General features: G+C 40.1%; 1 protein-coding gene across 8 annotated transcripts in view; it reads left to right on the top strand.

Annotated features, from left to right (window-relative positions):
• Window positions 1-25,578, top strand: part of FRY (FRY microtubule binding protein) — a 367,201-nt gene that overhangs the window by 186,099 nt on the left and 155,524 nt on the right. For 7 of the 8 annotated variants that reach the window (XM_061628447.1, XM_061628443.1, XM_061628440.1 and 4 more), the window contains 7 exons: window positions 3,219-3,326; window positions 6,757-7,012; window positions 10,139-10,321; window positions 13,155-13,241; window positions 14,431-14,690; window positions 15,330-15,519; window positions 23,139-23,263. In XM_061628447.1, the coding sequence (XP_061484431.1) occupies window positions 3,219-3,326; window positions 6,757-7,012; window positions 10,139-10,321; window positions 13,155-13,241; window positions 14,431-14,690; window positions 15,330-15,519; window positions 23,139-23,263 (1,209 nt within the window). The remainder of the gene's footprint in view (window positions 1-3,218; window positions 3,327-6,756; window positions 7,013-10,138; window positions 10,322-13,154; window positions 13,242-14,430; window positions 14,691-15,329; window positions 15,520-23,138; window positions 23,264-25,578) is intronic. The other variant, XM_061628442.1, reaches the window with a different exon arrangement.

Here is a 25,578-nt window from a genome sequence, read left to right as displayed (position 1 = left end):
AGCAGGAGACCTGACTCCTCTCTGAGATATTGTACTGCCAATCAAATTTGTAAAAATGCAAACGCAATGTGGGTTGGTCTTTCACAGTCCAATCCACTTCCTGTGTAGCTTGGAAGAATTTGGCAACATGTGTACGGTGAGTGGTGGCAACACCTACAATCAGGACTGCATCTATAAAGATGGAGAATTACGTTTTTTGTATGTTTGTTGGCATTCTTCATACTTTGCTTCTTTCCTGTGTTACTACTGTTTCTACAGAGAATTTAACCTAGAAAATTATATAAGGTGCTGAGAGTTGCTAGGAAAGGCCCTATTCCCATCATAGAGCTACAATCCCCAGAAAAGGGGCTACCTGGTAAACCACTCTGGCCACTGGAGCACTGTCAGGGGAATTTGTTGTTGTTATGTGCCTTCAAGTCGATTACGACTTACGGTGACCCTATCAATCAGCGACCTCCAACAGCATCTGTCATGAACCACCATGTTCAGATCTTGTAAGTTCAGATCTGTGGCTTCCTTTATGGAATCAATCCATCTCGTTTGGCCTTCCTCTTTTTCTACTTCCTTCTGTTTTCCCCAGCATTATTGTCTTTTCTAGTGAATCATGTCTTCTCATGATGTGACCAAATTATGAGAACCTCAGTTTCATCATTTTAGCTTCTAGTGATAGAACAAATTAAACCAGAACTACCCTAACACCCAATTATTTGTCTTTTTTGCAGTCCATGGTATGCGCAAAGCTTTCCTTTAACACCACATTTCAAATGAGTTGATTTTCCTCTTATCTGCTTTTTTCACTGTCCAACTTTCACATCCATACATAGAGATCGGGAATACCATGGTGTGAATGATCACTCTTGTGGCTGTATAATAACACCAGCCCATGTAACAGTCTATCAACAAGCTGGCTTGAAGCTTAAGTGGAAGAACAGAGGGAGACATGGGCAAGCAAAGAGTTGCTTTACCATTTCATTCCATACTGCTTTTCTGCTCAGTGTTGCCTTGCTAAAAAGCAACAGGCCCATATTTTTCCCCCTGTGGGTGGAATTTTGAGTGGGAAGATGGCCAGAGGGGAAACTGTTAAGCTTGCTTCCTCCCAAGAAGCAGAGCCACAATGTTAGCTTTCCCAGCAGGTCTGCTGCTGCTTCTTATTGAGAGGTGTCGGGACAAGGCAGCAGGGACGTCAGTGTGGTGCAGGTGCATTAGCAGAGCCAATCCAGTGCTCCCACTAGTACACCCACATTGTGCAGACTTCCCCACCACCTCACACTTCACTGTCTCCCTTCTGGTAAGTGGCAATAAGACACCTGCCAGGAAGCTAGTGTGGCTTTGACCCACTGGGTGAGCTGCTTCTGCTCTTCCCTATCCCTGGCCTCTGCTCCAGCTCTCAGTCTCCAGTCACTGCCTTTCTTTTGCCCCCACATCTGAAAAGGACACAGACATTGGATTTATGTTGAATTTATTTAAGTGTAACAATTTTTTGGAGAATCTGCAGGCCAAATCAACCAAATTAAGCAAGATTCAAGCTGTCTGGGCAGGTGAAGTTCAATCTAACTCTGAGGAAAGCATCCCCACCAACCCCCTGGGCATATAACCAGCCATAGGCTGTGGCTCCCCAGCCAAGGATGAGGAGGAATTACACCCCTCTTTGCTAAGCAGCCCTAGGGTGAGCACCCCGCCCACACACCTGGGCCCCACTGTACTGGTGTCCACTCGAAATACACAAGCAAGGCCACAAGGGACACTCCCCATTCCCCCCCCCAGGCATAAAGCTCTGGGAGATCATTAGAGGGTGACCCCAAATGCCTCAGTATACCTAATTTAACCCCCAACCTGTTCACCTGTCCAGACTGCATGCCAACATGCTAGCAACCCACACCACTCCATGAGCCAAACGAATTAAGCCCCGCAGCATGGAATAAGCAAAACAAAAGGGATACAAAATCCCCCCCCCCCAAATTCTTACTCAGTCCCTAAGCAGGGACTGGTCAAGCTCATAATGAAAGGGTGGGAGGGTGGGCGCAGCAAAAAGACACAGAGGAATTGGGAGGGGAGCTGGCTTTTAAACACAGCTCCCTCCAATCCGTGATTGGCCGATAATGGCCATGAAGTCACAACCCTCCCCCTGGGCCAAACAACCTTTGTCTCCTTCCAAAGGAGGAGGTGGATGCAAACCTGCCCCCTCAAACAGTAGGAATTATATTCTTTTCTCTTTTAAATGCTGGGAGAATGCTACATATATCTGCCTTGTATCATCTGTTTTTCCCTCTGTGCAAAGGAGACAACAGATCCTTCAGTCTACATCATTCAAATAAAGTATACTTTCACAATAAGCCAATAGTTTTTTCTATAATTTGCATTTGACTTTACATTTATCTGTATTGTATGTTAGTGCTCTGAGAATGGAGAAAACCTTGCTGAATGAATTATGAAACCACTGAAAGATCGTTCACACAAGCTCTGAAGAGTCATGCACATTGTAAGAGGCTAGAAAGCACACTGAATCTTTACAGAGATCCATAGTGCTTTGATGACTTGAGAAAACAACACTCAGTTGTTCAAATGAGTCTTCAGAGCCTGTTTTAGGATATGCTCTATTTGTAGGAATTCTGCAGAGCTCTTTTTCTGATTTCAAACAGCAAATGGACATTCCCCCCCCCCCAAGGGAGACATGAAAATAATCCCGGCTGTAGAAAAATCTGTTGTGCAAAGTAGTGTAGCTTTCATACTTTTTGGTTTCAGCATTACAAAGTACTATGGCAGGATTTAGCTGCTGTTAGTCTCTTAAGAGAATTTTCTGCTCAAAGATCTCTCTCCCAAGTAAGCTGAAATCCTTTCTATAATGAGAATTCCAATGCAGAGTCAGATTACAAATACTATTCAGTAGCCCTGCTGTGAAAAATAATTTTTATCATATGCTACAGTGTATATATCTTGTGTTTAATATAGTCATTTTGGGGCAGCAGTGCCTTTCATATATTCTTATTTAATTAACCTACAATAAGAATCAGCCAACGTTTGTGTCTTTTGTATCTAGTCTGTAGTTCCTGTAAGGCATGTATGGGGAACTAATGGTCAGGAATTGCGGCCAATGTTCAGGGATGATGGGTGTTGGAACCCAACAACAACTGAAGGGTCGCACACTCCTTATACCTGCTGTAATCTTCTCATGTCTGGGCATTGACTAGTGATGTATAAATTATTTTCCTTATTTTCAGAGGGGAAAGAAAACCAAAAATTGATCTGTTCAGGACGTGTGTTGCTGCTATTCCACGACTCCTTCCTGATGGAATGTCTAAACTAGAGTTAATTGATTTACTGTCAAGGTAAATTGAATAGAACGTTAAAAGACTGATAATTGGGACTAAAATGTAATGGCTCTCCAGTTAGTGGAACTGTTTGTAAGATGGAACTATATAGGTGTGGTGAATTATCGTCTTTCCATAATGCAACATGAAGCAGTCACCCCAGGCTCTTGTTTGTGTGGAGAGAATGACATTCATTATTGTATTGTCCAATCAGTGTTTTTTTATCTGTGCTGATGCATACCTCACTCTTGCATAATGCTACATATAGATTGCTTGTTTAGGCTGGGATTCAAAGAGCTACTTAGGCTGACAGGGTTCTTGCACTAAGTAGAATTATTAACTTGTTTTCTTTGAAGCCAAATCACTGAACTCTCCTCCATTTCAAAACCAGTTTGCCATTTGTCATGGGAGGGTTCATGTTGAAGAAAAACAAGTCTAAAACTCCCTTGGGCTTACAGAACTAGCTTCACAGTTATTTGGATCCTGGCCATATTGATTTATTCAGTACTTGCAATGTAAATTAAAACTAGAGGGAGAAGAAGAAGAAGAGAGGGGCAAGGATAACAAAAAAATGAAGCCTCTCAACTTCATTGGTTGCAGTCTTTCAACTCTGTCTTATTATCTGAAGAAATGCAGCCTTATGAAAAATTCTTATCTTAGATAATTACCATTTTCTCATATTTATTTCTCTTTCCATCCTAAAATTCAATACTGTGCAATTTGTGACCCATCAAACCAGGTGTAGTCTGCTAGCCATGTTTGCCCACCGCTAGGGCTGCATTCACACTGTATATTTATTCCACTGTTATTCCACTTTAAACACTCATGGCTTTCCCCATAGAATCCTGGGAAGTGTAGTTTGTGAAAGGTGCTGAGAGTTGTTGGGAGACCCTAATTCCCCTCACAGACTTGCAGTTCCCAGAATTCTCTGGGGGCAGCCATGATTGTTTAAAGTGGAATAAATGTATGGTGTCAATGTGGCCTAGTATTCAGATAACCCCCTTGTATATGCTGCCTGCCTGGGACTGTAAAACAGTGATGGGAAAGAGATATTAAGCTCCTGTCAGGCCACAATAGTTGTCTGGTTGGCTCCCTTTGCCTTGGTTGTGAAGATCTGCTCCACTGCTTTTCAGTGATGGCTCCTCACATGTGGAACTCCCTACTGAAGTGTGTCTGGCCCCATATCTTTATAATTTTAGGCAGCTGGTTAAGATGCACCTTTTTTGGCAGGTGTTTGTAGAAGGAGAGACCAGATTAGATAAATGGATTAGTTGCAGCTGCTGCATTGTTGTACTATATATTTTAAGGACTGTGTTATTTTTTTGGGATTTTATGCATTTTTAAATCTTATAATTTTTATCTTATTTTACTTATTTTATCTTTATCTTATGTTTAATAATTCATTTTGTTGTAAACTGTCCTATGGCAAAAGGTGGTATATACAGTAGGGCCCCACTTATACGGCGGGTTAGGGACCAGGCCCCCGCCGTGAAGTGGAAATCGCCGTAAAGCGGAACGCATAGACTATAATGGGGCCATCGTGCGAAAATGCCGCAAAATGCCGCAAAATGCCGCAAAATCGGCTTTAAAAAGGGGAATTTCCCACCGCCGCTTTAGCGGAATGCCGGAATGCGAAGCGCTGTTAAGCGGGGCCCTACTGTAAAGAATTTTAAATAAATAAAACTTGAATTACTCGTTGTAATGCTGTTGTTTTAAACACTTCAAGTCAACATCTGTCTTATTTCAGTATGATTAAAAATGCAAATAGTCCAGCCAAGAAGAGGAAGACCCTTAAGCATATAGCAGAGAGTGGAGAATATGAGAAATTGTTTTTGCCGCCCAACGTGTTTCGGGTGTTGGCACAACCCTTTGTCAAGGCCAATCTTGTGCAAATAACAAGCTGGTTTCTCATCAGTATAACAAACTGAATTCTTAAAAGCAGCTGGCTCTTAAAGGGAGAGAGACAAAGAGCATGGAATTTTGAGGGCATGGAATTTTCAGATTATGATACTTGCATGAAGAACAAACTGCATTCCTCTTGACCCTTCTGATATTAGCCTGCTAATGTTTCCCCCCGATTTCAGAGTATCCATGCTAATAGATTATCCTAGTCACAGTTCAGTGTTAAATGCCATGCATATAGTCTCTGTGTCTTTTGGCAATCCTCAGAAATAAGCTGTACATAAATAGTTGTATGAAAATGTAAGACAGCTGTCGAATAAAAACTCAATAGGCTCCATTCATTGGAAATTGCCAAGGAAGATTTCAGACTGCATGGGCTACAGTCAGAGCTTGGAAAAGTTACTTTTTTGAACTACAACTCCCATCAGCCCAATCCAGTGGCCATGCTGGCTGGGGCTGATGGGAGTTGTAGTTCAAAAAAGTAACTTTTCCAAGCTCTGGCTACAGTGTAACAAAACAAAATATTTGCTTTCTCTTTTGAATACTCCTGGTGAAATAAGCCTAATTTGTAAACAAGATACCTGTAGCCACCATTATTACTGTGTGGCAATTCCTGTTGCTTTTCTCTGGATGCCTTTTCCCAAGTCATCTACTGCCAAACCCAAATGAGTCATTTCATGGAGTTAAGACTACTATTCTTGTTCAATTTCATTTCAGTTTTATCCTTAACTCAGGGCTGGGGAACCTATGGCCGGTCAGATATTGCTGGACTCCCCATCATCCCAGCTTTAGATGGTTTATAATTGTTTTTAAATGTTTTAAATTGGTTTTTATTTTATTTTAAATTGTATTTTTTTTAACATTCTCATGTTTGCTACCCTGGACTTCTTTGGGAGGAAGGCTGGGATTTAAAAATTAATAAATAAAGAAAAGTAAATAGAATCCCAGAACATTGGCCATGCTGGTTGGGGCTGATGGGAGTTGTAGTCCAATGACATGTAAAATGCCAGATTAGGGGAGGTTGTGAGCAGTTTCACTGTATTATTTAAAGTAATAATGCAGTCTGTATCTTTGATACATTTTACAATATATTTTTGTAAGCCTCTAAATTGAAAGCAGAGCTGGTTTTAAAAAAGATCTTTGTACTAATGATCAGTGATTGTTAATATGTGATTAAAACATATTTTATATATGAGATTGCTTTTTTGTAAGTCACTTTGAAAACAATTAATTGGAAAAGTGACTTACAGTGCAGTCCTATATACATCTACTCAGAAATAAGCCCCAGTGACTTTAATGGGACTTACTCCCAGGGAAATGAGTATAGGATTGCATCCGTAGTCATTTATAAAATAATTTTAAAAAACATACTGTATTGTGTTTTTGCAACTGGTGTTATAGATGATGACTGAAAATACATTTATAAAAAAATTGCTCCAGATAAATGTTTGGCTAGTCTGGATGTGTGCTGATCACAAATAGATACTTTGGTAATTCCTGCCATGAAAGTTGCTCATGACTTCTGGCTTTGCTTTATTTTTTATAGGCTTTCTATCCATATGGATGATGAACTTCGGCACATTGCTCAAAATTCACTCCAGGGTCTGCTAGTTGATTTTGTTGATTGGAGAGAGGACGTGCTTTTCGGGTTCACAAACTTTCTGTTGCGTGAAGTAAATGATATGCATTATAGTCTCCTGGACACATCCTTAAAATTACTATTACAGTTGCTTACACAATGGAAACTGATAATGCACACTCCTGGAAAAGTTAGTGAACAGGCAAAAGGCAGGTCTTCAGAGGTAAGATTCCAGAAGTACATATAACAATTCATAACAATTTAATTAACATTTCCAGTACTTTTTTTTGTTTTAAATTAAAGCCACATTTGTTTAATTTGCATCCTGAGCACTGTTATCTTCTTATCCTGCTTTAGCCCTCACAGGCAGACCAGTATTATTCTACCCTTGGATGCTTAAACAAAGGTGGGAATTCAGGGGCATATTATTCCAGGATAATTGTTTAAACAGACATATAGAGGTCAAATCATTAGGTGGATCAGTGGAAGTTATGCTTTGACTAAATTGTGCAACAAAGTGTAAATGTCTATTATAAGAGCAGTGTCCCATTGTCAAAAATGCAGCTGTAACAACAACACAATCCAGCAATATGTATGCCTACCTCTCTGCTCTATAAGTAGGCAAACTACAGGGACAATGACATATTGCATATAGTTTTAGATTTTGGCATGTATTTAGGGGTGTAGCTGTAGCTGGCCTGGTTCACATGTCACATTAAACCATAGTTTAAAATAATCCAGCTGTCAGGTGCAGCCACAGTTGGCTACAGAATGATACTCAAAGAGCACTTATCAGTGGTTCTTTCTCAAACTGGAGGGAGGTAACGAGCGGGGTACTGCAGGGCTCGGTCCTGGGGTCATTGCTCTTCAATATTTTTATTAATGATTTGGTTGAGGAGGTGTAGGGAATACTTATCAAATTTGCAGATAATACACAATTGGGAGGGATAGCTAAAACCTTGGAAAGCAGAAACAAACATTCAAAGGGATCTTGATAGGCTGGAGCATTGGGCTGAAAACAACAATGAAATTCAACTGGGATAAATGCAAAGTTCTACACTTAGGAAAAAGAAACCAAATGCACAATTATAAAATGGGGGATACTTGACTCAGCAATACTACATGCGAGAAGGATCTTGGGATTGTTGTTGATTACAAGCTGAATATGAGCCAATAGTATGATGTGGCTGCAAAAAAAGGCAAATGCTATTTTAGGCTACATTAACAGAAGTATAGTTTCCAAATGCCATGAAGTATTGGTTCCCCTCTATTTGACACTTGTGAGGCCTCATCTTGAGTACTGCATCCAGTTCTGAACACCACCTTTTAAGAAGGATGGAGACAAACTGGAACGGGTTCAGAAGAGGGCAACGAATATGATCAGGGGACTGGAAACAAAGCCCTATATGGAGAGAATGAAAGAATTGGGCATGTTTAGCCTTGAGAAGAGAAGACTGAGGGGAGATATGATAGCACTTTTCAAGTACTTGAAAGGTTACCACACAGAGGAGGCCAGGATCTCTTCTTGATCGTCCCAGAGTGCAAGACACAGAATACTGGGCTCAAGTTACAGAAAGTCAGATTTCAACTCAAGAAAAGCTTTCTAACTGTTAGAGTGGTATGGCAATAGAACCAATTACTTAGGGAGGTGGTGGGCTCTCCAGCAATGGAGGCATTCAAGAGGCAGCTGGACAGCCATCTGTTGGGTATGCTTTCATTTGGATTCCTGCACTAGGCAGGGGGTTGGACTCAAAGGTCCCTTCCAACTCTACGATTCTATGATTCTAATTTGCATGAGCAGTGTGCTGGTGCATGCTGCTCAAAAGTTCCTGCAGCACTCCTCCCCCACTGCACATGAAACAAGCCAGAGTGTCTTGCCATGTCTTCTGAACCTGGAGTTGTGATTTATTTCTGTCCAGACAAAACCTGAGCCATAACTTACGTTTATTCTTGACTTACTACTCATGGTTAGTTTGGAGACAAATAAACAATGAGCCCAGATTCAGATAACATGACAAACTATTACTGCGCTTTGCAGATGAGTGCCTTGTGCAGATCAGGAGGTCCGTTCTACATAACATAGGAGGTGGACCTTTAGTGTTGTGGCACCTGTCCTTTGGAATACCCTCCCCGTAAATATTAGACAGGCACCATCTCTGTTATCTTTTGGGCGCTTACTGAAGACCTTCCTCTTTCAACAAGCCTTTTAAAAAGAGACCTTATTCCAGTCTGTGTTGGAATTGCTTTTTAAGATGTTTTTAAAGCTTTTTATAAACTGTTTTTAAATATGTTTTGTTTCAATATGTTTTTAAAGATGCTTGTGTTAATATGTTTTAAGATATTTTAGAGTATTTTTGGTTGTTTTGTCTGCCACCCTGGGCTCCTTTTGAGAGCAAGGGCAGGATATAAATTTAATAAATAACAAATAAATAAATAAAATAATAATACTTTGGCTTGTTTTGTCCCAAGAGCAGCAGGAGCAGGGGAGGAGCTGCATGGGAACTTTTCTGAGCAGTGTGGAGCAGCAATGGTTTATAGGACATGCAAACTGGGCCACTGTTTAAATAGTGTGTGTTTGTTATTATTTTATCTGTGGGAGGAGCAGGCTTAGGGGAAGAGAGAGACGTGGGAGGAGTAGCTTTTAAGTGTGTATCTCTGCATGAGTCACTGCTCTGGACTTGCTTCCTTTCAGTCAGCCTCTTCTGCAGGGAGGTAATTCTGCCTTGCCCAGCATTGAATGTAATTGAATAGTTTGATTGTTGTAGAGACGCAGCAGAATTATTTGCCATTAGAGGAGGCTTCCTATTTTGTCCATATGAGATTTACTGTTCTGATCTTGTTTCCTTCCAATTAGCCTCTACTGGGTGAGTTATTCTGCCCCATACTGAATTGGGCATGGTTGGAGGTTTCATCATTCCAGTTAAAAAAGACAGCAAAATTATCTTCCCTCACAGAGTCTCTCTGAGAATCTCTGCTCTTAACTGGCCTCCTTCTAGTCAGATAGCATGCCCACAACAATGACTCAGGCAGAAACAAAGTGGGATGACTTTTCTATCCATGTCTTGCACTCTTTACAGGCCAAACTATATGTGATGTGAAACACATCACTTGGAATTGACTGTATCTTTTGAAAACTATAAATAGAAGCTGCTGGGAAGGGTTGATCAGGAAACCCTGTCAAAAACTTTAAAATGTAGGTGACAGGCATAGATACCAAGAATGCTTCACATATTCTTGTTTTCATTTCATCTTTTAAAAATTTCAGATTGTATATTTTACTATAATGTTATGAGCTTATGGAGATTAGCACACAATGTATGTGTGAATAAACAAACAAATTGTTTCACAGCTGATACCAAATGGATCCAGTCACAGGACACAGACTGAGAGAAGTTCTTATTCCAATGTTCTACATGCTGTTGAAGGTTTTGCACTAGTCTTACTCTGCAGTTTCCAGGTTGCTACACGTAAACTGGGCGTTTTGATTCTTAGAGAGATACGTGCTCTATTTCATGTTCTGGGACAAGCAGAGGTACGGATTTTCCTACTTGTATCACAAATAAAGTTTCCCCAAATAATTTAGTTTTAAATGAAAATTTATTTTGGCCATATTAGCTTTTGGTTTTACAATGGATTAATGGCTGCAGTCCTGTGCATGCTTACTTAGCAGCAAGTTCTCACTGAAGTTGATGGGACTTGCTTCTGAGTAAATGATCATATATTTTTTAATGTTCCTTTAGTCTTTATTTGCATAATCACTGTATATAGGAGACTAAATGAGCTGAGGGCCAATCTAGACATGACAGCAGCAGTCCTGGGAGCCATGAAGGGCAGAGAGTGGATTGGACCCACAACATTGGGGGAGAGGTTTAACCACTTCCTGTATGCACTGTTTTCATGATGATAATCCACTTCACTAAAGGCTGCTGTTTGCTCCATGGCTGCCCCACAGATGTGCCCTAAATCTAAAACACTAACTAAATGTTCTGTATAGTTCGAGATGAGACTCCTGTGATTTGTCACCAGATTCCTTTACCAGTCTTTATCCAATATATGTTTTAAACGATAATAGTGAAATCCACTGTGCTGCATTGTTTTCATTCAGTCATTCCAGTGGGGTCACGTGGATTGATTATTTGCTGAGTTGCATTCAAGGTAGGCAAAGTGATCCCTCCTGCTAGATTAGCATCTTTGAAAGCAATGTCAAATTTATCAAGCTTCTTGTTAGGCAAAATAGGGCAATATGTACCTTGAAATATTTTATGCTCACTGCTGGAAAACATGGACAATGCTACTCATAGTAGACCCATTGATACAAATGACTAACTTAGGCCCATTAATTCAAATGGGCCACTCCGATTAGGACTAACATGGGCTGTAACCTCGTTTTTCCTGCTTCTCGTGCTTTCTAGCATTCCTTCAGATTCTGAAAATGCTGCTAGCATTGTTACTGAAAAGTGTTCTTTTTAAATTAAGATCAAATTGGCTGTAATAAAGATTTTATGCATTGCATTTTTCTTTTCACAATTGAGAATACTAATTCTTGTTTTTCAAGTACAAAGGCATGGAGAGCTTTGTTCCTGGTTAATATCTCCACTTTAGTTCCTAAGTGGAGAACAAAATATTCTGTGTTCATGCCATTGGAATGCTTTAAGAAACACCAGACTAGTTTTTTAGCCCTTCAGTACAAGATGCCTTAACTCATATGGCATTGTCTGATGTGCACTTTTCTTCTGCAAACCAATAATTAACCTCATGTTGAGCCACTCTCAATGCATTACCTTGCAAGCACAAAGAACTACAACAGAAATTCTGGTACAACACTGAGATATATATTCAGACTCCCTTTGTCAGATGTAAATCTTATCACAGCTATAATATTTGGAAGAGTCCTACAAGCCAATGTACTTTTAGAAACTTCTTATTTATAAATAATATTAAACAATTTTTACATAAATTAATCATTGTGCTACATATATTAAAGAGCAGAGCTCTAGCCAAATTAAGATGTTGCTGAGTCATAATTATTGGTCTATGCTTCCATGTGAAGAGTATGCTTATACAACTTTTAAAATTCCTCACTACTCAAATAAGAGGACAGTCCATTCTTGAAAGAGAAGCAAGCACAATTTCTTCTGTGGGAAATGTAAGCTGCTTGGCATAAGTTTCTGCACTAGCCTTCCCCAACCTGATGCCCTCCAAATGTTTTGGACTACAATTTCTACCAGTCTCAGCCAGCATGGCTATAGGATAGGGATGATGTAGTAGTCCAAAACATCTAGAGGTCATCAGGTTGGGGAACACTGATCTACAGCATGAGTTTAAACTGATACAGTTGTCAGGACTACCCCTGGGAACTTCGAAGGAGCTAAGAATCTGAAACAGAGAATGTGCCAGTGGGTTCTGCAACAAAATGTTGCATTGTGCAGTATTACTGTTCAGTGTTCCAGTCAGCCATTCCATCTTCTTCTGTGGCTGCTAAGCATGTCCACTCCTCACTGGAACAGAGGGAGGGGCCTTATACCGAGTCAGACCATTGGTTCATCAGTATTGCTTACACAGACTGGCAGCAGCTCTCCAGGATTTCAGATGAAGCCTTTCCCAGACCTACCTGGAGATGTTGACGGTTGAACCTGGGTTATTTATTTATTTAATTTCTATCCCACCTTTTCTGTAAGGAGCTCAAGGTGGTGTACAAACATGGTTCTCCCCCTCCCATGGTTCTCCCCCTCTTCTGTCTTTGCAACAACCCTGTGAAGTAGGTTAGGCTGAGAGACAGTGACTGGCCCAAGGTCAACCAGCAAGCTTCATGGCTGAGCAGGAATTTGAACCCTGGTCTCCCAGGTCTCAGTCTGAAACTTAACTGTTGCTTCATGCAAAGGATATAAATATGTTAGCACCAGCCGGGGTGGCTGCTTAACTGGAGTACACTGACAGATTTGATCAAATGTCCTTTGGCTTGAATCAAGACAGAAGAAGATGCCTAAGTTGCAACAAATAGTAATTGCTTATAAACCTTTGGTAGCATTTAAATTGAGCACTTACTTGCAAGGGTTGGGTGTGCCTGGGCTCATAAATGAGCTTGTTGACCACTAGTGATTTAATCTTACTGATTTCAGTGGATTGACTCATACATGGTGTCACTGCTTTCAACAGGTGATCGTTCATCTTTTAATGCTTCCTGCATCACATGCCTATGTATGTGTATTTATCATCTTCACTATCTGTTTCACACATCTGATGAAATACGCTCTAGTCCACAAAAGCTTATGCCATAATAAGTGTGTTAACCTTCAAGGTGCTACAGCACTCTTTTTTGCTGAATGTCATTAATGTAATGTAATTAACTACCTTCACATGTACAGGATGATGACAGGCCTATGATTGATGTCATGGACCAGCTAAGTTCTTCTATTTTGGAAAGTTTCATTCATGTGGCTGTTTCAGATTCAGTAAGTATCTTCTCATTGTCCCTGGCTTCTAATTGTTCATAATGTGTATGCACTAAATAAACAGAAACTATGTAATCTTCAAAAAAGTCAGGAATGCAGAGACAAAAATTACAGATATGTTCAAAAACACTTTCAATTGCTTCAGGCATTGGATTTTATTACTCAGCAGTGCACAGGTAATCTCCATAATCCACTGTTGCAATTCAGCACTTTTGCCTGTAATTGTAGCTGTGTTGATATTTTCAGTATCTTAACAGGATATCAGGTAATAACTGGTGGCATCATTTAATTATGAGCCATATCCATAGATCTGTCTGTATCCAGATACCGATCTGTTGTACACTCAGCATATCCCATTAATTTAATGGATGGTCTCAGTACTCTCATGGATTGCATCCTCCACTGAAATAGATCTCCTACCTAAGCAATTATTGGATCAGTGCATATCATCATGATCCAGCAAGGTACCTTTACTACAGTCAATGGGGCTTGCAGTAAATGAACTAAATAAGTGAACTATGAAACAGTAAATAAGCCACAGACTGATTTCCATCTATGCAGGCTGAAGTATTCCACATACATGTGCTGAAACATACAGATGCATTGAAAAAGAGTATCTGTTCTCTTAAGTAAGAAACATGTAGATGAGCCCAGAATTTGATGGATCGGCAAAATATACTGCGAGTCGTGTGACTGGAGGCAAGGGGATGGTGGTGTTTCAATTCATACAGTGGTTTGGCAGCAAGCAGCAGGCCTGGATGTGGGGTGGCCACTTACACATGCCAAAATTTTTTTGTTGCAAATTTGGAAATAAATACTATAATTTTAATAGAAGTACAATACCTCTCACTGTAGCAGGGAAGACTATGACTGTGTGGCTGCTCAGTCTGCAGTGCTGGTGCTAATATTATTATTAACAAAACAACAACAACTGTTAATGGGCAACTCCAAGGCTCCTGCTGTCTCTTCTTGTGTGTGTGTTTTTAAATCTTTAAAGTGGACTTGAACCAAGCAGTCTTTAAATCAGAGGACACCTTCCAATAGAGGACTGTCCTCTCTGAATAGGACATATGGCCACTCGATCTGAACATCTGAAAGGGCAGCTTACCAAGAAAATATAGAAATGCAGACCAACCTCTGAAATAACATAATGATAGTGATAGTTGGTTTTTTTTGTCTCTTTCCACAGACAACATTGCCATTAACACATAATGTGGATTTGCAGTGGCTGGTAGAATGGAACGCAGTCCTTGTCAATAGCCATTATGATGTCAAAAGTCCTTCCCATGTCTGGATATTTGCACAATCTGTCAAAGATCCCTGGGTTCTCTGTCTTTTCAGTTTTCTTAGACAAGAGAATTTACCAAAGCATTGTCCTACAGCTCTCAGCTATGCTTGGCCTTATGCTTTTACAAGGCTACAGTTGGTCATGCCTTTGGTTGATCCAAAGTAAGTCATGTTGATATTTTATTGCTATTTGGTTCTCAAGCTTTTGTTACATTGTTAGAATTGTTCTATGATCTCAGTGTTTTTTTTATAATACATTTGACAGTTCAGGGAAATATAATATTATAATATTATATGATATAAGAATTATGTTTTTGTGAGCCAGCATGGTCCAGTGTGCAGAGTTGCATGTGGAGCTGGGACAATCCTTTAAAATCTTTGCTCAGCTATGGCTTCTGTAGGTGGTATTGGGAAAGCCTCTGTCCCTTAGCTTTCGCTCTTTATCTGCAAAAAAAAAAGTGATAATTGTACATTTTTCTACAAAAATAAATGTACTGAAAATTTTTTTGTTGCTGTAGCCATAGTTAAGAACTTAGAAGCTGCCTTTGGTCCATCTAGATCAGTACTGTCCACACTGATTAGCAGTGGTTTTTCAGGGTATCAGGCAGGAGTTTGTTCTGGGATCTTCTGCATGCAAAGCAGATGCTCCACCACTGAGCTACAGACCTTCCCCTCTAGTTGTATTTCATTTTTAGCTATGTTGAAGTGGATCAGCCCCATTATTCAGGTGTAACATCTCCTCTTTGAAAATTATAAAATCAAATAATATCTGAAACCTAAATAAATAAATAATATTTCCAGCAGCCCTGTCAATGCAAAAAAAACTAGTACAGCAAGCACTGGAGACCATTACATAACTTTGTGGAGAAATTATCTTATTCTCTGCTTTGGAGTAGCAAAACCCAGTATTATGAGTCCTGGACATCTGCGTGTTTCAACTCCTGAGATCGTGGCTACCACACCTGATGGTACTGTTAGTTATGATAATAAGGTAAGTCATATTTCATTATATGAAAAATACATTCATAGATGTATATTTTTCACACAACATTCAAGCCTAATCCTTCTATCTATCTATCTATCTATCTATCTATCTATCTATCTATCTATCTATCTATCTATCTATCTATCTATCTATCTATCTATCTATCTATCTATCTATCTATCTATCTATCTATCTATCTATCTATCTATCTATCTTATGCATTGTTACTTGTAAGGTAGTAGTGGGGCACCTGTGGCCCCCCAGATGTTGCTGGACTACAGCTCCCATCATCCCCAACCAGCATGGCCAATGGTTGGGGATGAAGGGAGTTATTGTCCATCTCTGTTGTCTCTTCAGCGTCTGCTGAACACCTTCTTCTTTCAATTATCTTTTTAAGTAGAGACCTTGTTCTAGTCTACATCTGTACTGAAATTGTTTTAAAGATAATTTTAAATATGCTTTTAAACAAAAACAAAACAAAAACCTTATTAAAAGATTTTAATGTTTTTAAGATGTTTTGTTTTAAGATGTTTTTAGTGTTTTTGCACTTGTTTGCCACCTAGGGCTCCCTCTGGGAGGAAGGGCGGGATATAAATTTAATAAATGAATAAGTAATAGGACAGCAACATCTGGAGAGCCTCCAGTTTCCCATCCTTGCTATAAGGGATTTGCTTGAGATTCAAAGTACGTAAGTACTGAGCTGTGGCATCTCAGGAAATTGTTCTAGAAAAGACCTTGGTGGAGTTATTGCAGAGCTGGATTTAAGATCCGTTGCCACTCATAATTGGTTGCGTTGGCCTGGATCAAGGGTAGGCAACCTAAGATTAAAACACAGACAGCTGGCCAGCCTGGGTTCCTCCTCTTTTCTTCAGAATGACTAGTCTATAGATAAATTGTCGTACTATGGCAACATGGGATTGCATGGGTCTGGAAACAGAGTTGGTAGGTCCCATGAAACTTAATTGATTGTTCCTTACCTAGAATCATTCACCGACCAGATTTATGATAACCTGGCCTCATGATATGTTTATTTTTAATCATGCATTGGCAGTGATACTTACATTGCTTCTGTTATGCTGGAGACTCATTCTGACAAGAGACTGTTCTAAATTTTTTAGATGTCACTTTTGCCTTGTGGGAATTATCCAGTGGTATTGTCAATTTAGTTGTTCTAGTTCAGTCATTCTTTTGCTCCAGTATTAAGGTCACAGAGACTTTCTGCGAAAATGGTTTTCACACCTAGGAACAAATTAATCCATTTATGCATGCATACCAGTTGTGTGACAAATGCAGATTTCCCCCTGGTTATTTCACGCACAACTGTAAAACATTTTGGTAATGCTCCGCAGCTCACGATAGGAGGCAGACCCATAACAAAGCTGAATGGACCTCCCCTCACACGGAAAGCCATCCCTTCTTCTACAGACTCACAGTCATTTTCTGCTCAGCAAAAAGAGGCAGGCTTTTTCTGCATCAGGCAGTTATTTTGATTCCACAATATTCTAAGCTGTTTTGTTGAGCTCAAAATTTATGTCCTCTTGGAGAGTCTGAAGAATGACAGGCTGGCCCTCTCATTTGGTTTGATCTGACCCCTCATTATCATCTTTATAGACCAGTGTGGAATCAAACAATATCCCCTGCAACTGGCATTTAGATTTGCTTCTGAGACACATTGCAGCCACATTTATTTATTTGTTTACATAATGTATATCCCACACTTTCAGCATAGTTTGTGTTTCCAGGATGACTAACAGTAGTAACAAAAAAGTACAACATAAAGCATGCAAACTAATACAGCAAAGTAAAACGGCAAATGGAAGCATTTAAAGTCAATAAAATCAAATTGCTCTTAGTTAAATAATGTTTGCATTAGCAATTCTTAAAATCTTGGGAAAACAGAAATGTTTTTGCGTGGCTCCTAAATGATAGTAATGAGGTCCCCAGATAAGATCTCCTTGGGGATATAGTTATTGTATAGAAATAGAAGAGGAGAACAAAAAGGGTAGAACAAGAGCCCCATTCCAAAAGATTAGAGAAATGAAAGGGAAATTTAAACCAAGAGTAGGGATGTTGAATAATCAACAGGGGAGCACACTGACCGAGATGAAATAAAAGGAAGATGGAAGCAATACACTGAAGAACTCTATAAAAGAGATGCCAGGATGACAGATTCATTCATGGAGGAACCGTATGATGAAGAACCAGAAATTTCAGAATGTGAGGTAAAAGCTGCTCTTAAAATACTTGGAAGAGACAAATCACCAGGAACAGATGGCACACCAATAGAGTTGTTGCAAGTTACTGAAACTGAATCTGTCCAAAGTTTGACAAAAATTTGTCAAGAAATATGGAAAACTAAACAATGGCCCACAGACTGGAAGGGTTCAATATACATCCCAATTCCAAAGAAAGGGGATCCCAGGGAATGCAGTAATTATGGAACTATTGCCTTAATATCCCATGCAAGTAAAGTAATGCTCAAGATTCTACAAGAAAGGCTCTTACCATATATGGAATGAGAAATGCCAGACGTCCAAGCTGGATTTAGAAAAGGAAGAGGCACCAGAGATCATATTGCAACCATACATTGAATAATGGAATGGACCAAGGAATTTCAGAAGGAAATCACCCTGTTCTTTATAGATTACAGCAAAGCCTTTCGTTGTGTAGATCATGAAAAACTATGGAATGCTTTAAAAGAAATGGGGGTGCTACAGCATCTATTGTCCTGATACACAACCTATACTTTGGACAAGAGGCTACTGTAAGGACAGAATATGGAGAAATTTATTAGTTCCCAATCGGAAAGGGTGTGAGACGGGTGTATTTTATTGCCCTATTTGTTTAATCTATATGCAGAACATATACGAAAAATGGGATTAAACCAAAATGAAGGAAGTGTGAAAATTGGAGGGAGAAATATCAATAATTTAAGATATGCAGACGATACCATACTACTAGCAGAAACCAGTAATGATTTAAAACAAATGCTGACCATTGAACCGCACTGTCACTGAGTCTGTTTTCCATCAAGTCTGAAAAACTGTAACTAGGGGGAGTTATGTCTTTGCCCAGTCTGGGAACGGACTGCCAAGGCCGTTGCTATGGTAACCATCGCGATAGACTGGGAAAAGTTCTAGCAGCTATCTGTGTTAAGCTGAGTCTTCTGTGTATTGCCTCTGAACTGAGAGGTTCCCTTCTGTGTTTACCTTTGGAGAGAGATGTACCAGAAGGGGGGTGACTGAAGAAACTCTACATGTATTTACTCTTAAGCCTTTGGCCGTAATGTCTTAATAAAGACTCTTAACATGATCTAATGCTCTGAAGAAGTTTCTTGCTCAACTTAACTCCAACGTAATGTATGCTGTTTCACGCAACAACGCACACACGTCAACAAGGGTTATGGGCCCAGATCCACAGCGCATTACACGGGAGTAAGTTGCTGGTCTGAACGGCAGACGGAGTTCCAGAGGGCAGCTTGATTGATTGTACCAGACAGAGGTGAGCAACATGGCTGTAAACCTGTCTGGGGGAGGCTTGCCAATGGAACGATTGACGGAAAAGAATTATGGCAGCTGGAAGCCGAGGATGCGGGCTTTGCTGATAACAGAGGATTTATGGGACATTATAGATGGACCACCCCCGGCGGTATTGACCGCGGCCTGGAAGCGCAAAGATCAGAGGGTGCAGGCGTTTATAATCTTGGCTCTATCGGATTCTCAACTGATGTGTGTGAGAGATGAGCCGTCGGCTAAACAGATGTGGGACGCGTTGCAGGATTTGTCCCAGGAATGGCAGCGGAGGCAGAAGGCGCAGAGAGCCTAGCTGATGGAAGCTGTCAGAAGCAAGGAGGAGAAAAGTGCCGAACCGGAGGAGGCATCCGAAAGCAAACAGGATTACAAGCAGCAGCTGTTAAAGGCTTGTTATGCCTGTGGGGCTCGTGGGCATCTCCGAAAAGACTGTGCAGTCAAGCGCAACTCCAGGGACGGAGGCTTGAAGCAGGGAAGTGTGAACTTTGTTTGTAAACAGAAGTCTCAAGATTTAGGACCTGTTAATTGGATTGTCGACAGCGGGGCAAGCCATATATTAATTAAAGACAGAAGTTTGTTTTATGCTTCAGAAGAAGTGCAGGATTTTGTGCAACTTGCGGATGGATCACAGAAAAGGGTGGAAGCCCGAGGACTGGTGAGATTTAATAAACTTGGGATAATGTCAGAATGTTTGTTCCGGAATTGGCTCATAATATTTTATCAGTTCAAAAACTGGTGAATTCTGGGTATTGTGTAACATTTGATAGAGGAAAATGTTTTGTGCAGAGAAGAGGCAAAGTTGTCTGTCAGGGTTTCGTGACACAGGGGCAGTTTAGAATGACAGTGGGTGTGAAGTGTGCTGATGCCCTGAGTTTAATGGGGTGGAAAGAGAATGACGGTCAGAGCTGTAAGAAGACAGCTGTTAAAAGCACACAGCCACAGTATTCATGTAATGCAGTCAGGCTGATGCCTGAAAGAGTGCATCGCAGCCGAGTGTACAAGCCACAGGGTAAGAGACATGGCAAACGTGCACCTAGAGCACAAGAGAATGCATATTTCAGAGCTTGGTGTCCAGAAACACAAGCGCAAACATTTAAACCAGATCTTGACATAAATCTGAAAGGCACGAAGACAAAGAGTCTGGTTTTGTCAGGAGCAAAGACAGGAGTTCTTGAATGTTTTGTGGATGCAGATCATGCAGGGGAACTGAGCAGTCGTAAGTCAACCTCTGGCATAGTTGTGATGTGGCACGGGTCATGAATTGACTGGAGCAGCAAGAAACAAAACATGGTGGCTGACATAATGACCAAGCCTTTGTGTGAGGAGAAATTTGGCAAACTGGTGACAAGGCTTGGAATGAGCCAAAGTTTGACTGAATAAAGTTCTAGCTAAATGTACAGAGATGTTCTGAAATGTACTGTAATGTACTGAGATGTAATTTGGAACTGTATTGCAAGATGTATTGGAGAAATGTATTGTTGTTATTGTTGTAATGAGTTACAGACATGATGGGAAAAAGGGGGGATTGTTGACCATTGAACCGCACTGTCACTGAGTCTGTTTTCCATCAAGTCTGAAAAACTGTAACTAGGGGGAGTTATGTCTTTGCCCAGTCTGGGAACGGACTGCCAAGGCCGTTGCTATGGTAACCATCGCGATAGACTGGGAAAAGTTCTAGCAGCTATCTGTGTTAAGCTGAGTCTTCTGTGTATTGCCTCTGAACTGAGAGGTTCTCTTCTGTGTTTACCTTTGGAGAGAGATGTACCAGAAGGGGGTGACTGAAGAAACTCTACATGTATTTACTCTTAAGCCTTTGGCCGTAATGTCTTAATAAAGACTCTTAACATGATCTAATGCTCTGAAGAAGTTTCTTGCTCAACTTAACTCCAACGTAATGTATGCTGTTTCACGCAACAACGCACACACGTCAACAAGTTAAAGAGGAATAGCAGGACTACAGCTGAACTTCAAGAAGACTAAAGTAATGACAACAGAAGATTTATGTAACTTTAAAGTTGGCAATGAGGACTTTGAATTTATCAAGGATTATCAATACCTTGGCACAGTCATTAACCAAAATGGAGACAATAGTCAAGAAATCAGAAGAAAGCTAGGATTGGGGAGGGCAGCTATGAGAGAACTAGAAAAGGTCCTCAAATGCAAAGATGTATCACTGAACACTAAAGTCAGGATCATTCAGACCATGGTATTCCCGATCTCTATGTATGAAAGTGAAAGTTGGACAGTGAAAAAAGTGAATAAGAGAAAAATAAACTCATATGAAATGTAGTGTTGAAGGAGAGCTTTGCGCATACCATGGACTGTGAAAAAGACCAATAATTGGGTGTTAGAACAAATTAAACCAGAACTGTCACTAGAAGCTAAAATGATAAAACTGAGATTATCATACTTTGGACGACGCCTTGTTTTATGTGGGGAGATTGGCGCATGACGATCAACACACAGTCTTGACAGAAAAAGGCTTTGATCCAATGGCGTAGGGTACCACGATGATTGAAAGTCTTTTATCTGATGAAGTGCCTTCATCCGCCTTCACAGCCGTTGTAACGTACACATTGTTATCCTCTGCCTGTTCTGCTGTTGAGGACTTTCTTGGATCGTTCTTTGTCTGGTTCCTCTCCCTTGACCTTACTGCCATGGGTGACCCTGCTGGGAGTACATGGCATCACTCACAGCGTTCATTGGAACATGCAAGCCCACTCACCACTGCAAGGTGATGATCCAGCGAGGGGCAAGCCAACTTTGGATACATCATGAGAAGACATGATTCACTAGAAAAGACAATAATGGTGGAAAAAACAGAAGGGAGTAGAAAAAGAGGAAGGCCAAACAGGAGATGGATAAACATAAAGGAAGCCACTGACCTGAACTTACAAGATCTGAAGAGGATGGTTCATGGCAAATGCTCTTGGAGGTCGCTGATTCATAGGGTTGCCATAAATCATAATCAACTTGAAGGCACATAACAACAATAAAGCACTCAGGGATTTCTTTCTGATCTCATTCTTGTCAGGGCACAATAACATTTGAAATAAGGGACCAATCAGCAAAAATGTACATGACATAGTTCTGCTGCTGAAGCAGATAGAGGCCTGCAAGCTGCCTTGATATGCTGCCTAAATTAGTAGTCATTTAAATTTATTCTGTTCTGTTATTTATTGCATTTATATACCAGCTTTCTACTAAGACACTCAAGGTGTTTTGCAATTTTAAAATACTATAACAAATAAATGGTATAAAATGTAAAGGAACGGGGGAAGGGACAGTCTGGCTAGGGCAGACTCCGATACAGTAGAGCCCCCCTCATACAGCATGTTCCGTTCCAGGCCCCTGCCGAAAAGCGAAAACCAATAGAAAGTGGGAGCCTACTCAGCTGTAGCGTGCAAGCTTCCCACCCTACAGCTGATTGCGGGGAGCTCCAGCCACCACACTCCAGTTGACAGCAATCAGCTGGAGCGCATGAGCTCCCTGCGCTACAGCTGATCGTGCGCTACAGCTGATCAGCTGGAGCGTGCAATCAGCTGGAGCACACAATCAGCTGGAGCACATGAGCTCCCCGTGCTCCAGCTGACAGGGATCAGCTGGAGCGTGCGAGCTCCCTGCGCTACAGTTGATCAGCTGGAGTGTGGGGAGCTCGCACGCTCCAGCTGATCCCTGTCAGCTGTAGTGCTCAAATCAGCTGTAGTGCGGGGAGTTCGCATGCTCCAGCTGATCCCTGTCAACTAGAGCACGGGGAGCTCGCACGCTCCAGCTGATAGCTGTCAGCTGGAGCACTGTGGCTGGAGCTCCCCGCACTACAGCTGATCGCCCCACTGGCACCGCCATATTAGCGGAATGCCAAAAAGGAGGGCGCCAACAAGCGGGGGACTACTGTATTATCTTACTGTGTTTGTCTGTCTCATTTGCTCTCTTACTCATGACTGTTGAGTCATTTAATCCTGTCTTGTAATATGCACCTTTTTAATTCATCAGCAATACCTGTAAAAGTAGTGTATGCTTTGTAATCTGTATTTCTTTTCTTCATATTGCTTTAGCGACTATATCCATTAAAATTTATTTTTGTTTTCTTTTTAGGCTATAGGAACTCCATCTGTTGGTGTGTTGTTAAAACAACTAGTGCCTTTGATGAGACTTGAAAGCATAGAAATCACTGAGTCACTTGTACTGGGCTTTGGAAGAACAAATTCTCTCGTTTTCAGGTATTTATATGGCACAGATTTCTCATGGTTCAAATTTCCTTTGGGATGCATCCGGATGGAGGCTTAATATCACAAATGGATTGCGGGTTTTTTAAACTTGTCACATCTTCTGGAGGAAAGCTATGACTGGGTTAAACGGGGAGAAAATATGGACTGGCATTTTGATGCCACTGTTGTCATATGGATGCTGTGAAAAGCTTACATGCATGAGCAGCATCAGTCCCACAATCAACCATGTCTGGAAGCATGCTTCATGTAATAAATTGTTAACAGTGACCCAGTTCAAATGTCACATTAAACCATAGTTAAAAATAAGCTATGGTTTAATAATGTGAACATGGAGCATGCTGAAAAGTTCATGCTCTGCTCCTCCTCTGCTGCTGCTGCGCTGCCAGGAAACAAGCCAGAGACTAACTTGTCATGACTTGCAAACCTGAGATCATGGTTTGTTTCCCCCAAACAAAACTATGAGCAGTAAAACATGCACAAGCAATTACTGCTTGTGTTCGGTTTGGAGAGAAACAAACCATGAGCCTGGATTCACACATCCTTGCACATTACAAGAAGTCAAACTTTGACTTGTTTCACAGCGGCGAGGGAAAGCAGAGTGATTCATGTTAATCCATAGTTTGTTTTTACTATGGCTTATTTTGACATTCAAACTTAGCTAGTGTGTAATCTTGGAAGGACCTCTATATACTGTCTTCTGATTACCTTATTTAGCAATAAAGCTTAGAAGAATGCATTTTTAAAACTGGCGTTTTGCATGATTGTTATAAGGAAACATTATTTTAGCTATTTTGTTCATAGTCATTTTGTTTTTTTTTGTTTTTTTTTGTTTTTTCAATAATTTTTATTCAGATTTTCATAAAACATACAAGACAAAATCATAAAACATTCAAAGACAAAAAACAAAATCAAAAATAGTTAAACAAAAAGAAAAAAAGAAAAGAAGAAAAAAAAAAAAACAAAAATAAAAAATAAAGAGTAAAATATTGACTTCCCATTTGTCAAAGATCAAATCAGTTATAAGTCTATAATATATAGCAATCCTGTCTCTTAAGTCATATTATAAAATCACTTTCCTCCAGTAGTTATCTTACTTAATCATCAAATCTCATAAACATTACTTTATTCTTTCCACAAAAAGTCAAAGAGAGGTTTCAATTCTTTAAGAAATATATCTATCAATTTTTTTTTCCAGATAAGCATATCGATTAATCCATCTCATTACTAATTATGATAATCTTATTGTCATAACCATAGTCAAAATAAACATTTCAATTAATCCATCACATCAGAATCTGTTAGGTTCAGTAATTTCAGTAGCCATTGTTCTATTATCTCTATTAGTTCCATTTTCCATCTTCCATCTTCAGTAGTCTTGTTAAGTCCAGTAATTTCAATATCCAATCTTCCATTATCAGTATTCCATAATAATCTTGCTGTCAAAGCCATAGTCATATAATAAGAGTCTGATGGGAATTACCTCTATCCCAAATATTTTCTTGCCATCCATTCTGAATAAGTTGCTGAAATACTGCTGTAAAATCATATCTCTGTTCTTTTTTTCAAAATACACTGGGTCATCTCTTAAAAGTTTTTCCATTGTCACATGGCTGCAGTTAATTCCATAGATTTTCTCTATATTGGGCTCCATCACATCATTCCAGTCCAGAAGATAATCCATGCCATTGATAACTTTATCTCTAGAATCTTCATTAATTTCTTCAGAGATAACATTGAGTTCCAAACAATAGATTTTATTTCTAAAGTCCATAGACTCCAAATCTTGTTCCTGTTCCACGTTTGTTCCAATCTCCGGGATCTCCTCTCTCACAGGGACCCCTATTCCAGTCTCCAGGGTCTCCTCTCTCACAGGGACCCCTATTCCAATCTCCGGGGTCTCCTCTCTCACAGGGACCCCTTCCAGGGTCACCTCTCTCACAGGGACCCTTATATCTTTAATCTCCTGCTTCATTTTACTCAATTCAATTTTCGTTATCTCAATCTCATTCATTATTCTCTGAAACATAGTTATTTCCAGATTCTCAGCCACTTTCTTAATTGCCATTTTAAAAGAAAAATATAGGAAAACCACTTCTTATTTCAGCAACAATTGGGTTAATACTCCAAACTTGGTGACATCACAGTATAAACAGAGCAGACAGCCTTATCTCTCCAATGGTTAAGTAAACAAAATGCAGTTCCCAGGATCGAAGCAATTAATGGCAATCGTCAAGAAACAGATTCGTCAAAATAAAATAGACCAAAAAGAGAGTAGTCTCAAAACAGTATAATATTTTTCAAAATAA

The sequence above is a fragment of the Rhineura floridana genome, chromosome 5 (genome assembly GCF_030035675.1).
Source record: "Rhineura floridana isolate rRhiFlo1 chromosome 5, rRhiFlo1.hap2, whole genome shotgun sequence".
Taxonomy (NCBI): Eukaryota; Metazoa; Chordata; class Lepidosauria; order Squamata; family Rhineuridae; genus Rhineura; species Rhineura floridana.
This window is presented reverse-complemented; position numbering and strand designations above follow the sequence as displayed.